This window comes from Salmo salar, chromosome ssa22 (assembly GCF_905237065.1).
Source record: "Salmo salar chromosome ssa22, Ssal_v3.1, whole genome shotgun sequence".
NCBI classification, from domain to species: Eukaryota; Metazoa; Chordata; class Actinopteri; order Salmoniformes; family Salmonidae; genus Salmo; species Salmo salar.
In genome coordinates, this window is record NC_059463.1 from 27,882,239 (window position 1) to 27,897,744 (window position 15,506).

Here is a 15,506-nt window from a genome sequence, read left to right on the forward strand (position 1 = left end):
TAAGATTGAACAAAAAGAGCTTTATTCTCATATGAGAAGCACAAATTGGAACATTTAGCTTTAGGTCAGATACTAATGCAAATTGGTGAGAGAAATTAAGTCAAGAAACTGTACATTTTGTACTGTAGCTCTATGATTAAAAAACAAATTCACACCAGATGAACAGAAATAAGTCTACTGCTTCAAAGGTCTATAGCTGTGTCAGAGTGCATGCCTGAGTGTGTATAGGATTGTGATATTCGTTGTCCTAAGTGAGAAGTTAGATGACAAACATTGTGTAAACTGGTGAGTTTAAATGCGCTAATTTATACTATGGTTGTCTTGTGAAGAGTACAGCATGAGTGAGCTTCTGTGTGTGCTTTTATAAGCAGTTTTCATTGTCATGTTAAGTGAAGTTGTATTTTCAAAGTGCTTTTAAGGTGTTGAATGAAGAAACAGTGGCTGAATCGAAAAGAAGGGAAAATGCATCATACTGTAACTGTGTGTATAAGAAACAACTTGTGGAGTGGTTTGGGAGAAGAATCAGGAATGGCGAGAGAGGAGTGTCAGCGGCGATCGAGCGACCTACCCTCCATCAGATGTGTGCGTGTGCGGGTGTGGCTCTGTGTGTTTGTGAGCATGCTGAGAGTGTGTGTCTGTGTGGGAGTGAGGGGGTGGGCTGCCATGGTGGCTCTCTGGTAAGGAAGGAGAGTCCTGGGCACTCTCTGATAGGTAGAGCTGCATCACTGCCCCCTCCTGGGTTCCCTCCTTACTGCAGGACTGGCAGCTGCAGTGGAGGATCCTCTCCACCAGTTTATCCACACGAGGAGTGTCCTCACTGCCCGGGCATTCCAGAGTCACCTACACACACACAACGTACAATGCATTACACATACACACACAACGTACAATGCATTACACATACACACACAATGTACAATGCATTACACACACACACACAATGTACAATGCATTACACACACACACAACGTACAATGCATCACACACACACACACACACACACACACACACACTCTCAGGAAAAGGCAGGTAGCCTAGTGGTTAGAGGACTGGGCCAGGAACTGAAAGGTTGCAAGATTGATTCCCTGAGCTGACAAGGTAAAAATCTGTCTTTCTGCCTCTGAACAAGGCTGATAACCCACTGTTCCTAGGCTGTCATTGTAAATAAGAATTTGTTCTTAACTGACTTGCCTGGTTAAATAAAGGTTTAAAAAAATGGACAAGCACTGCTGGACTCTCCTACAGTCTGACAAAGCCTCAGTATCCATCTTCAAACAATGTATCCCTGAGTCATGTTGTGCTTTTAGGAATTCATGCTTGACACAGCTGCCAAACCGAGATCTGAAATAATTTGACAATGCACCATTATGGTTGGAGACCATAAAAATAAGTGGCAGAATTGTAAGTCTAAATCCAGAAAAAATGCATTCCATTATCAAAGAGAGACCTTAGACAGCAGGATTATGTGGATCAAAAGAGTCAGAATCATAGTAATAATTACTGTATCAACAACAGGGTTGATAAGGCACATGAGTCTGCTTCCATTTATTTTTCAATATTGTATACAGTATATAACATGTACATCAAGCTTTTTCTCGAGGCATGAAGTCACATCCCCTGTGGTCCCAAGCCCACTCTTATCCTACCTGTCTGGCTGCTCTCCAAACTACATACACCTCAACACAGGGAATTTGTTGTTCCAGGGCTCTGGAATCCCTGGCTACTAGACAGAAAGGCCCATTAAAGACAGACAACAAGGGAAAGCTCAGATTAATTAAATGCAGGATCAATTGTGGTTGTGGGAATGTGTTTGTCTGTTTCTGTAGGCTACTGGGGTTGTGGTTAGGTCTGTTGCGGTGACCGTATTACCACCACACCGGCGGTCATGAGTCATGAAGGCAGTCAAATTCCACGTGACCGTTTAGTCACGGTAACTAGGCTTCTCCAAGCTCTGATGATGCTGATGGTCATTAGTAGCCTACCAAACTTGCTAACTGCCTGGTACTCAGCACTCTATTGTCCCTCTAATCACTCTGACATCATTTCAAATATGATCGAAAATCGAATCAAACACTTCATGAGAGCACATGAGTTCATGTTGTGCAACATTTCTATAGGCTATGCAATAGCGCGAGAAAACAGAGTGATGGCCATAGACGACATGCATTTTTTCCCCTGCCCCTGTTTCCATTCTAAATCTAAATGAATTTCACACATATATTATTTAGCATATGTAAAGACAAGATTAAATCAAGAATAGTCTGATGGGTGACAAAATCAGCCTATCACCTGTGAATGATATATTATCACTTGTGAATGATGCTCAGCATAAGAAACAATTCCTTTTTTAACTGTGACTTTTTTCTAATCATAGTCGCACACCTCATGTAGCCTAGCACATAGGCCTATATGTTTTGATAAGGTTTGTATCACCCCTCATGTAGCCTAGCACATAGGCCTATATGTTTTGATAAGGTTTGTATCACAACTAAAGTGGCCAAATAACTTCTTAAAATGAAGAACATTAATCTGCTTTACGACGGGTGTAGAGCTTAACTGGCATGCAGCGCGTGAGTTTCAAGTTTGGGAAATATAATTTTCACCATAAAATGCACCTTTATGGGGCCTCCCAAGTGGCGCAGCAGTCTAAGGCACCGCAGTGCTTGAGGCGTCACTACATATCCGGGTTCGATCCGGGCGGTGTCACAGCCGGCCGTGACCGGGAGACCCATGAGCCGATGCACAATTGACCCCTCGTCGTTCGGGTTAGGTGAGGGTTTGGCAGGCTGGAATGTCCTTGTCCCATCATGCTCTAGTGACTCCTTGTGGCGGCCGGGCGCATGCACGCTAACGCGTCGCCAGTTGTACTGTGTTTCCTCCGACACAATGGTGCGGCTGGCTTCCGGGTTAAGCGGGCAGTGTGTCAAGAAGCAATGCGGCTCGGCAGGGTCATGTTTTGGAGGATGCATGTCTCTTGACCTTCGCCTCTCCCGAGTCCGTACGAGAGTTGCAGCGATGGGACAAGACTGTAACTACCAATTGAGGAGAAAAAGGGGGGGAAAATAATTTCAACAAATTTAAAATAAAATGCAACTTTATAATAAAAGCATTACATGCATAATAGCATTTGCGGTCACTTTTGATAATGGTGTTTTCCCACTAATGAAACATTTGCGCTTAAAGCCTACTGCTGTGTGCACATTGCTGCGCTTATTATGTGAAGAAAAAGCCTAATAGTTTGTCAACATTTGAAACTAAACGTTCTGATCTGTTGCCTGAGCAACATTGCGTGAGAATGTTTTTGGGATGCTAGTGGTTGTACTAATTTGGGATCTATTACATCGCACAACTGTCCCAGACTGTGTTTGGAATATTTATTTATTGCACAGAATAGGTCAACTTTTGTACAATGGGGGATAGTAGATTGACATAGGCTAGTGCTTTTGCTGTTCGTTAGGACTACTTATTTTGTTGGCTGACGAAAAGTAAATGTGGACAGTTGTTCCAATATCTTCAACATGCACCTTGGGATTGGAAAAAGACGCGCGCAATTGCGTCCCCAATTTGTCTGCCTTCACTTGTAGCCTGTGAGAAAGACCCGATCATGTGATGGAGAGCGGTGTGAGTGAGATGAGAGGTGCTTCTGAGTGGTCAGCATTTAGGGAGATTGGCTGCCTGGATTTTTTTAGGGTGCATTATGGCCATACTAAGGGGATTCTGCCGGGAAATTCGAGGCATTATCAGTGCTTCTCAAATTGTGAATGAGAGACTGATGTGTGTACAGCCTGCGCAAAAACAAAGCAGAGCTCATGCCTTTCAAACAACTTTTCTCAAATCATCACTAGAGTTGCATCATGCAGCCTTACAATGTATTAAAAATAAAAATATAGCCCAAAGTTTGTAGAACAACTCAAGTTACATTAATAACTCTAAATGAAGCATATAGGAGTACCTGTTTCTTTGTTAACCGCTCAACACAGAATAGCCACATTTGCGCAACCCCTCAAATTGTTTGGAGAAAATATCCTTTCTATTTTATTCAGCTTTGTTCAATTGTATTCTTCATACTATAAAATAATGCCACGGAATTCTAAGCTAATCTTGTCTGCTAAATGAACTAGTGTAGCCCACAGCCATATGGCATAGCCAGATCAGAACCTAACATAAGGACAACTCAGAGTATGCTATTCTGTTCTTCTGAAATAGACTACATTTTTCTTTAGACCTGTCTAAAATAAATAACAGATTTATTGTGATGGTGTAGGCTATATAACATGGATTTATTAGACTTTTTAAAATGCAGATGTTCCAAAGGTCTGCATAAGTGGCTTGTAGGTGTGTGGAAGCCAAGAGATGCTAAATGTGTTTATGTTAACGGTCAATCACGACAGTTATTTGTTTGACAATCACCGGCTGACGAAATGACATGACCACCACAGCCCTAGTTGTGGTCATGTGTTTATATTGAAAGAGTAGTGTTACATTATCTGGGGTTTGTGTGTGTGTGTGCGTGTGTGCAAACTTACCACTTCCCACTGTGTCTGTGCAGGCATGCAGGAGTCACAGTGCACCAGGGACTCGGTGGACTGGGGGAAGGTGTTTGGGACGCTGTAGCTGAAGCACTGCCCCAGACACGCCCTGGGATGATAGGAGAGAGGGAGGAAAGAGAGGGGGGAGTGAGGGAGGGAAGATGTCACCATTCAGCTTATATACAGTATGTGTATATTTTATGGCTGCTTTGATTCTGTTTGGAGGTGACCCATGTACATTCAAATTATAGTGCTATTTGGGTAATTTGGCCATTCAAAGTCAAACTTCATTCCTGCTTTTCATTATTAAAGTGAGTCAGTCACCCTCTTGAAAATAGTATGAAATGTCTCTGCATGTGTGGTATGGAGGGAGAGGTGTGTGTGTGTGTGTGTGTGTGTGTGTGTGTGTGTGTGTGTGTGTGTGTGTGTGTGTGTTCCATACTGACCTGTTTTGGATAGAGCGAGGCTGGCAGCCAGTGTGCCCGACTATCTGTGTGATGTTCTTGGCCTCGCACCAAGCGCTCTTGTCAGGGAACAGCGCCAGACGGTTGATGTGAGCGGGCGGTGCCGCCGAACAGAGCTCAAGCAGCGCACAGCAAATCACAATTCTTTGCCACATGACTGCACCTTAAGGAGCATAAAACATTTATTGCTATAACCACCTGAAATGATTTATTTTAGTTCAGTTACATATGCCTAGCCTTCTTCATCTGTTGCTATGTCTTAAAAAAGAATTGAAATAGCAGACTGTCAATATTGCTGCCCATGATTCCCAACCAAATTTACTGAGATTGAACTAAGTTTAACTAAGTAAAAATACTTTGAAGTACTACATAAGTCATTTATTGGGGTATTGGTACTTTACTATTTATATTTCTGACAACTTTTACTCTACTACATTCCTAAAGAAAAAATGTATTTTTTACACCCATAGATTTTGCCTGCCACTCAAAAGTACTTGTTACATTTCGAATGCTCAGGCAGGACAGCAACATTTTACTGGGTAACTTTCACATTTACTGAAGTAATGTTATTTTAAGGTATCTTTACTTATACTCCAGTATGACAATTGAGTACTTTTTCCACCACTGGATTTGTACTGTGTACAAAACATACTGAGTGTACAAAACACCTGCTCTTTCCATGACATAGACTAACCAGGTGAAAGCTATGATCCCTTATTGATGTCACTTGTTAAATCCTCTTCAAAATCAGCATAGATGAAGGGGAGAAGACAGATTAAAGAAATATATTTAAACCTCAAGAACTATAACGCTGCTAGGTTTTTCACACTCGACAGTTTTCCATGTGTATCAAGAATGGTCCACCACCCAAAGGACATCCAGCCAACTTGACACAACTGTGGGAAGCATTGGAGTCAACAGGGGCCAGCATCCCTTTCAACACCTTGTAGAGTCCATTCAGCAATGAAATTAGGCTGTTCTGAGGGGGAAAGGGGGTGCAAATCAATATTAGGAAGGTGTTCCTAATGTTTTGTACACTCAGTGTATATTGCCTTAAGAGTTGTACAGAACTGGTAAAATCGTATAAAAAATTATGTACAGTTGTAATTGCTGCCAAAGGTGATTCCACCAAGTATTAACTCTGGGGTGTGAAGACATACACAATCAAGACATTTTCGTTGTTTTATATATTATTAATTTAGAAAGTGTTCTATAATTTTCTTTGACAATTTAAAATGTGTAGCAGATTGTGTAGATCAGTAGGAAAACATTTATTGTAATCCTTTTTTAGATTTATTATGGCAGCAAAATGTGACAACTGTGCAAGGAGTATGTAGACTTTCACTAGGAACTTTAGCCCATTTGGTTCAAAGTGGCCCAGCAGAGAGTAGAAGACAGAGAGACCAAGGGGTTGAGGTGGGAGAGAAGGAGATGTCTGCTTAATACCTCCTTACTCTAATAAACTATGTCCACAAAACCTTATCTCTAGTTGATTTTAAAGCTGCGTAGGTCGGTTTCGTCATCTACCAACTCCTACAAAAAATGATATTTGGTTTCTTCTAAAGTTGTTTGGTCACAACATTTTGGCTGCAAACCTTTCCATGTCATTTTATGTGTCACCTTTGAGGACATTTTGCTGTGCCTTCGGGCAAATAACATTCCTGAAGGATTCGATATCGCTGTCCAATGACCAAATGCCCTTTGGCTGTAAAACAGAGAGAGTGAGAGGCGATTGGGGAAAGAGGGCATGACAAGAAGAAACGCGCACAAGAAGCTGTGGAAAATTTTAATAAGTGCTAATTCTACAGATGGGCTATTTCATGCATTCCAGCTCTTTTTTGGCACTAATGCAATTATAGAAATACTTTCCTTTATAGGTCTAATCACTTAAAGGAATACACTTTTTTACTCTAAGGGCCTAGTTTATAATCAGGTCATATTGTATTATGCTTAACCAGACTTCTAAGAACTTGGCTACAGTGTATCGCAAAATAACTGACAAATAGGCTAATTAAATCCAGCAAATGATAATCATCAGACAGCTCCACAGAACAGAACCACAGGAAACAATTACAATGTGCTTGTCAAAAGGAAGGACAAATTACAGCTCTCAATGAAGGCAGTTTGCAACCAGGGTCCTAGCCAGGGTCAGAGTTTTAGTGAGGCCCGGAGTGAAGGGTTCCCCCTTTCCTCATCCAATACATTTTAGGAAAGTTGAAGTTCATTTACTGCATTTCTATACAATTTAAAAACTCTAAAATTGTATTTGGAGAACAGCAAAAAACAAGCAAAAATGAACCCAGAAATTAGCATATTGCTCACTGTAGCTTCATTCACCTCAGTCGATCTACAAACACGTAGTCTATTAGCTATACAATTAGCCACTACCCATTAACCTATTAACTCAGCAAGGGTTTAAAAACTATAATTTCATACCTACAGAGGGATCTGTTAGCAGAAAAAGTATTTTATTAACAAAAGGTAAACAAGTACATTTGCTTTACCGATTTTTGTTGCTTTTAAGGTTTTACAGCAAATTTCATGCAATTCTACACAATTTGCAAAGGGGTGGCGAGAACGTTTTGCAGTTTTAAAGCCAATTTCCTGCAATTCTACACATTTTGCCATGACTTATGCCATGTTAATATGATATGAGTGAGAGTAACTAACAAAATCAATGGGGCCCCCCTGGAGGTCAGGGCCTCTGGGCACGTGATTAGGCCTACTACAAGTTTAGATAGCTGGCTAGACTAACTAGACTAATTTACCAATCTAAAAATGTTTAACTGACATGGGCTAATTGAATGACTGTCAGTGACATATAACAAGAGGAAAACTGCTGATGCACAACCAAGTTTCGAAATTGCACCTTGTGTATTTTTGTATTTTATTTTTAGTCGAAAAAAATTCCGAGGTTCAGGCCTCGGTGTTCTCATATGTAGCTACGGCCCTGTTTGCAACGTGACATTTTGTGTTGTAAAACTTTGGCAACTCTCCGAGCCTGAGAAAAGCATAAAAAATGTGAACTTTACGTCTGGATAGACTGTTAGTTTAAAAAAACGTTTACTTACCGTTGGGAACCACCAAAATGCAGCAATATTCTGCTGAGACCCTTCACTAGAGCTTCAACACCCGTCTCTCCCAACCCTCTCTTGCCACCCGTCCCGCAGGAGACCGGAGAGACGATGGAGGATAAGCTCTAGTTGATCATTGGAAATGGAAAATATAACTGCTTTCAGCTGAGGCAAGGATTCACCCTTGATATAATTCCTAGTCCTAGAAAACAATTACATCTTCCGCCAGTGAGAGACGGACAGATATGGAGAGGGGTGAGAAGACATTGCGCATTAGAAACCCTATCGGTCTCTAAGTCCATCAGCGTACTGGGTCCCTCCCCTCCGTGCTCTATCCCTTCCCTTATGAGTCTGTTTACACCTCTTCTCTCCAAAAACGGGAGGCTATGTCTTTTCCACGAAGCTGTACGTTCCAAGTTCTCGCCTTTGCTTTAGTCGCTGGATTTGGGTATAGGCGCGGCTGTGCCTCCGGACAGGAGTCCCGCTGTGTTTTTGGACGACCGGGAACGGGAAGGGGGTGAATGAGTTTGGCAGGTCTGAATTTATCAGTGTTTCAGCAAATTGAGCCTCTCTCCCTTTCAGGTCATACAACACTGCATAGGCATGACATAGGCATATCATGACCATATGTTCTGTGAAAAATGGTTTTACTCAAATGCACCTTCTTTCAGATCTCATTGTTTTCACTCAGAAAAAGTGTTTTTGTTATTTGACTTCTAAACTTCATGAAAGTAACATTTTTATAAGCTTATAGTCACATGTTGCAAATAGTGACACATGCATCACTGGTGTCAGTTCACAGTGGCTGTTCTCAAGTGAGTTGAGTACCTATAAGAACCACATGAAGGAATATGGGTCAGTGGAAGTGGATATATACAGTAGGCAGGGCCAGTGTTCAGGTTTTGTCCCAATCTTTGAATAAGCCACCGATGAACACCTTGGAAGCCATGAATGGACCCTCCAATAAATCTATTGAGCAAGTAAGTGCCAGAAAGTAATGAAAACCAGCAGACGCTGTAGCTCCTTAGTGCCTCATGAGCTGTGCAACACTTCAGCAGTCAGTCAGTGTCCCAGACTTCCAGTGGTTATTTTGCATAATGGAGGAATGTTGCTTCTCCATGATCATTTCTAACACAAATTTGCTCAATGGCCACTGCAGTCCCTCATCCTACCATGACAGTACTCTGTTATCCTCAAATAAACTCTGCATGCTGGACTGGCACCTCTCTGACCTCCCTCTTCTGGCAGCAGAACAGACCACATCTGATGGAAAATGGTTGTAATTATGATGCTGACATGTGTATGATATCTGAACCAGCTGTGTTTTCAGATTAGTGGCAAGGTTATTAGTGATTATGACTGTCTTCTGGAGAATCTGGCAGACAGGCACAGACAGGTACACTATTATGTCCTAGAACGCTACCCCCCTCTTCCCTCCACAGGTGTGCAGCTTGGACTGTATCCACAAGCACCCGTACCAGTGTTTTGCGCTTCACTTGAAGACAATACTTTGATAGGCAGGGGAAGAGTGAAATAGAGGAACCTTTTTTTTTAGATAATAATGTTTGTGCCATGTTGTGTTAGCTACCATGTTGTCATGTGGTGTTGCTACCATGGTGTGTTGTCATGTGTTGCTGCCAAGCTGTGTTGGCATCTTAGGTCTCTCTTTATGTAGTGTTGTCTCTCGTTGTGATGTGTGTTTTGTCCTATTTTCTTTAATCCCCCCATCCCCGCAAGAGGCCGTCATTGTAAATAAGACTTTATTCTTAACTGACTTGCCTAGTTAAATAAAAAATGTCAACATATACTCCTTACTTCTTGACGAATGCTTTGCAGAATGCATGCGTGAGTGTTTACATGCATGTGTGTGTAAGAGTGTCTGTTTGAAATAATGTTTATATACACACACACACACGACTGTTGAAGAACGTAATGTATCTATTATGGAGAGATACACGTGAATGTGATTTTTAAATTGATTATGTGGTATAAATACAGTATGTGTTTGAGATTGTATATGTATATGTATGCCTGGGCATATCTGGATGTGTGCTGTATGTAATGTGTATAGTTTAAGCTCATGAGGGAGCATGTGAGTTTGTACACGTGTATGAATGTGTGTTTGAATAAGTGCCTTGAAGTTAAAGTGTGAACGTGTTTCTCGCTCTCTGTGTGTGTGGAACAATGTGTGTGTGTGTGCGTGTGTTTTCAGACATGCACAGTGCAGTACTCACCTGTTAGTAATAAGAGCTGAGCTTCAGTCTAGCACTGACATTCTAGAACATTCCACAAATTCTGCTGCTCCAGGGGGCTGGACAAACACACACTCACAAAACGCACTTACAGACACATACACACAGTGCTGCCAATGAACACACAGGTTTAGAAGATTGCTCACAAAAGACACACAAGCTAGCATGATCCTTCTCCATGCAGCACCACCTACACACACACACACACACACACACACAGAGGTTCTCTGCCATTGCCAACCTCCCAAACACTCCCATATGAGGTCAGACTGCATGGCGTTGCAGATAAGACTTTCACCTGGAACAATGTATATCGCCCTTCTTGCCAGCGCAACATTGGTAACATGTCCTACAGTTTCTCCACTGAAACTATTCGTGGTAGTGCTAGATGGTAGCAATGCACAATAGATACTATTCAGGGGCGCAACTTTGGTTTTAGAAGTGTGGGGGGGGACGGGACATAATTATTATTTTTTTAATTCAGCCAGATACACTGAAAAAAGCCTACCCGACCGCTTGGAGGCGTCCATATGGTCCTAAAGCACATCGTTGCCTCATTTTGTAACACATTCCAATGGTAAAACAGGGGGGGACATGTCCCCCCATCCCCAATGAAAGTTGCACCTCGATATTAATGATAATGCTAATTAGTTGTAATGCTGCACATCATAGATCCAAAATCCATGACCACCCCCCCTCCATCATCATATTTTATCCATGGCTTCATTTTCTTTAGCCATTTCCCCCCCCCTGCTTCCCCTCTTTCCTTGAGGGCTGCAGGTGCTGAAGCTGGCTCCCATTCCAAAACAGCAGGAGTTTAACTCTCCTACTCATTAACACACAACATACTTAAATTCCCCCCCCCCCCTCTCTCCCTCCCACACAAAGCTTGCCAAAGTAATTTCAAAATACAAATGTTATTTGTGAGCACTCAAATACTTTATTGACACAGATGACAAAAGTAACTTAGGATATTTCTGTCAAATTCTTCATTACTGTTTTATTAAATATATACATATTGACTGCCCTGAGACTCACACAGTAATTACATTGGGTGGCAGGGAGACAGAGTTCCGTCCAAAATAATGAGGACGAGACAGCAACTTCTACATCAGCCAACTCTCATCAGTCTTCTACTGTTCCTGAAAGACAAAAAGAATAGTAATTGTATTATGTGCAATTATTGTTGAGGACAAAAGATGGGATACTGTGTTTCAAACTTAATGACATCGACCTTGGTCATGACGTGTGTGATTTGCTCACCTTCACCATGTGGCCATGGAGCAGGTAAGGTGACCTGAAGTCCTGCTGGCAGTTGGAGTAGCCCATGCCTAGCCCCACACCCGAGCCAAACACCACTGGCCATGTGCGCCCTGAAGATGGGACGGACAATTCACTTTAATAAACAAACCATAACTCCCACAAAGATCAACACATGGTCAGTGTTATTAAAAAGCACAAATTACTATGACTGTTCTCTGCTGTCTGAGGCAATACTCACGTTTGAAGAAGAGAACTGAAAACACAATCCCCACACCAAGGCCGGTGGCTACAGCAAGGGAGAGAGAAAGAGAGCGCGAGAGAGATGCATAAACTTCGACAGAGGAACAGACAAAAACCAACTCAGCAGCACACCCTATGATTAAGTATTGGGGTGATGCACACATACACACAGGTACGGAATTCCCTGGTGTGCTCCAAATTAAAACTTCTCTAACGAGGTAAGGGGGGCAACATGGCCCCTAACCCCAGAGCTGGTTAACAGCACCTGTCAGCCAGACATGGTTCATTAGAGAGAGAAAGCGGGAGAAGATGAGGAAACGCATGTGAAAATGAACTTAATTGGAAAGAAAAAAATGGAAATGGAGCGGAAAGGGAGAGGAGATGTCTGGGGGTAGGAGGAGCTAGTGCTGTGAAGGACAGACACAAAGAGGAAGGAGAGATGGAGGGGGATAGAGGACTGGCAGTGTGATCTAGAGATCTGGGATGTGTAAGTAAGGGAGAGTGAGGGTCCAGTCTGGTCAAGCTGAGGGTCCAGGTGGGTTGATGTGATCTCCATGACTAGGATGTGGACAGACGAACTGATCAGACACCACACAGACAGACCAAGTAAGTGTGGACCAGAGGGGGAGCTTGAGGAGGAGGAATGTGTTTGTGTTCTTAGCTTCACCTCGCTGTGGGCCGCGCCCCACCCAGCTCCGGGCCAGCCATCGCAGAAACACATAAAAACAACAGTTTGGGCCCCTCCACTTCTTAATTGGATTCAGAGAGCTATGCAGCATGACTATGTGCCGTTGCCAGAGCACTCAGACGCTGCTCCCTCCGTCAGGATTACACAATTTACACATGTCAAACAAGACCACAAAAACGACATCCCACATCTTTATTGCTGCTGACAAACATAAAATCATGCTCCTCTTCACCCCCCCCTTTCCAGTCCAAGCGTTAAGATTTACAGACTCAGCTTTTGTCTCTTTAACCCCACTCTGTCTTAATCTGTCCATTTCTCCTCCTCCCGCTCCTCCCCCTTCCTGTGATAGTTGCCGAAATGCAGTGAAGTTGGCCAAATATGAAGCCAGATCTGACAGTTATGTATCTCTAGCCACACAGTGTGATCAAAATCTAAAACCTGGAAATTAGGAAGTTCTCATGGCTAGTTGCTCCAAAGCTAGCTGACATTCCAAGACCATGGCCAAATATCTTGGTTACAAAGGATGAGAATTAAAATCCCTCTGAGGAAAAGCACTACTTCAATGGACTCTAATTTCCCCAGATATTGTGATTGGAAAGGGTGCCTTAATATCATCAGTTCAACATCAGAATGTGTGACATGTTCTTGGACATTATTATTTTATTGTGGATATTGGACTCTACCTTCACACTCCACATGCATGATTAAAATGTTTTATTCCCAACACGATCCAGCAACTGTAATAGTAAAGTATTACCGTTAAGACAACATAGGCCAGGGATAAGGCTAGTGAAACTATAGTGTCTGCACTGACCTTTCTGTAAAGTATAGTAACAATTTACATTAACTGTAAGTTTATGAATCCTCATTACACATCATATATCAGCACATGATAGACATGACAGGGGTCCATGTGGCTCAGTTGGTAGAGCATGGAGCTTGCGTTGCCAGGGTTTGGGGTTCGATTCCCACGGGGGACCAGAATGGAAAAGTATAAAATGTACCGAGCACTACTGTAAGTCACTCTGGATAAGAGTGTCTGCTAAATGACTAAAATGTCATTGACATAACTACATAGAACATAATTAAAGCTTGATTTATGTACTCATAGTAATGTCGGTATTCCAATAACACTGGTTATGTTCTGATTGAAGATGGGCTTGATACGCATACAGTTCAGGTGCATCATTACTGTATAGTTTGTTTAATCATATTAACCTATAAAGACTAGAGGACTCAATGTCATATGCAAGTGTCAGTATTTCTTAGATTTTTTTAATCAAGGCAATATGCAACAACGCTGTCTGTCCATAGCCAATACTGTGCCTAATAGAGTAGGTCTCTCTCTGACATGAAAGAGGATGAGACAAGGCTAGGCCAGGGTAAATGATGGGATGAAATTGTTAACAGATGCATTGATGAGCAATAGGTATGCTGTCAGCAGCACAACATAAGCCATGTGGAATGTTGCTTGGATCTTGCATCAGTGGCACAGTGGAGTGAAGTTCATGATGAGAATAGATGGTGGGTAGGGGCAATGACAGACACACATCCAAGACCCTCTATCAGGGGTGTATTCATTACGTCTTGCAACAGAAACCATTTAAAAACGAAACGGAAGCAAAAAGAGCAAACGGAACGAAATGGGGAGAGATCTACCTGAATTTGTCAAATAGAAGCTCTCGTTTTTGCAGCAAACATTTTACTCAAAACGGGAAAAGTTATCTGTTCCTAATCGTTTTGCAACAGACAAAACGATTTTCAACAGAATAGGTGTAATGAATACACCCCAGTTGCCTGTGACCTGCATTGCAACAGTTAGGGATTCTGGTAACATTTTACTGCATTACATTGTATCAGTTATAGCATTAACAGTTACTGTCATTGAAACATTGTATCAAAGGCTTAAATTAGGGCGTGAAGGGCACGAGATCTGAGTGTTTCAAGGTCTTGTCGCAGAATAATAAAAAACAGAGTACCTGCGCAGGCAAACGTTTGGGTCCGCTTCTGCAACACAATAGCCTATAATATAATTTCTACAACAAATCAATCAGCCAAAAAATATAGCTATATTAATGGGGCTTTTGGTTTGAAATGGCGATTGACCTCACCGGGTAACGATACGGTCCACACCATGCGATGACAGGTGGCCTTGCTAAGATCATGCACCTAGTCCCCGTCTTACACTGCCCTGTTTTAGGTTGTACGCTGTTCGGAATACATTTCTCAATAGATGATTTTTTTAAATATAGATATTTACCTAACTTAACAGCGCTATCAGCTAGGCATCGGTCCCACTTCCGTCCCTGTTCCTCGGCCATGTCTTAAGCTGCTACCCGTCCAACGACAAATCTTCAAAAACCGCGAGATTGGGGTCATGTGATCCCTACGTCACGCTTCTTCTTCTTCTTCTTCTTCTTCTTCTTCGTCGTCGTCGTCGTCGTCCTTCTTCTTCTTCTCCTTCTTTAAAGTTTATGGCAGATTACAACTATTGGTGTATTGCAGCCACCTACTGTACAGGGTATATAACAACCATCCCTCTCCTTCAGTCACATCCCTTTATTTTTTTATTTAACCTTTATTTAAGTGGGCAAGTCAGTTAAGAACAAATTCTTATTTACAATGGCGGCCTATGAAAAGGCAAAAGGCCTCCTGCGGGGACGGAGGCTGGGATTAAAAATAAAAATAATAAAATACAAATATTGGAAAAAACACATCATGACGAGAGAGACAACACAACACTACATAAAGAGAGACCTAAGACAACAACATAGCAAGGCAGCAACACATGACAACCCAGCATGGTAGCAACACAACATGACAACAACATGGTAGAAACACAACATGGCAGCAGCACAACATGGTAGCAGAACAAAACATTATTGTGTATTCCCTACACATACTCAGGTGCCTGTGAGGATGGAGCATTCATCGACGGGATTCCTTGTAATGCCTCTGCAGAAAAATCCCCAAAATGTAAAAAAAAAATGCTCAGC

At 42.2% G+C, this 15,506-nt stretch overlaps 2 protein-coding genes across 3 annotated transcripts; both read right to left on the reverse strand.

Moving 5' to 3' along the window:
• LOC106583098 (neuroblastoma suppressor of tumorigenicity 1) lies at positions 1-8,572 on the reverse strand. 2 transcript variants are annotated; one of them, XM_045705602.1, is made up of 5 exons: positions 8,065-8,572; positions 4,976-5,156; positions 4,527-4,638; positions 2,616-3,032; positions 1-840 (listed from the first exon to the last, which is right to left on the reverse strand). In XM_045705602.1, exons 2-5 carry the CDS (start codon positions 5,146-5,148, stop codon positions 565-567), a joined length of 978 nt encoding a protein of 325 aa, XP_045561558.1. In that variant the 5' UTR covers positions 5,149-5,156; positions 8,065-8,572; the 3' UTR covers positions 1-564. The 2 variants fall into 2 exon arrangements, with proteins under 2 accessions (XP_045561558.1, XP_014022390.1); XM_014166915.2 differs by lacking the exon at positions 2,616-3,032 and having other exon boundaries at positions 8,065-8,544.
• A 2,664-nt stretch (positions 8,573-11,236) lies between these two features.
• On the reverse strand, positions 11,237-14,966 carry LOC106583097 (MICOS complex subunit Mic10). Its single transcript, XM_014166913.2, has 4 exons — positions 14,771-14,966; positions 11,821-11,868; positions 11,583-11,692; positions 11,237-11,461 (listed from the first exon to the last, which is right to left on the reverse strand). Exons 1-4 carry the CDS (start codon positions 14,829-14,831, stop codon positions 11,453-11,455), a joined length of 228 nt encoding a protein of 75 aa, XP_014022388.1. The 5' UTR covers positions 14,832-14,966; the 3' UTR covers positions 11,237-11,452.
• Positions 14,967-15,506: the final 540 nt, after the last annotated feature.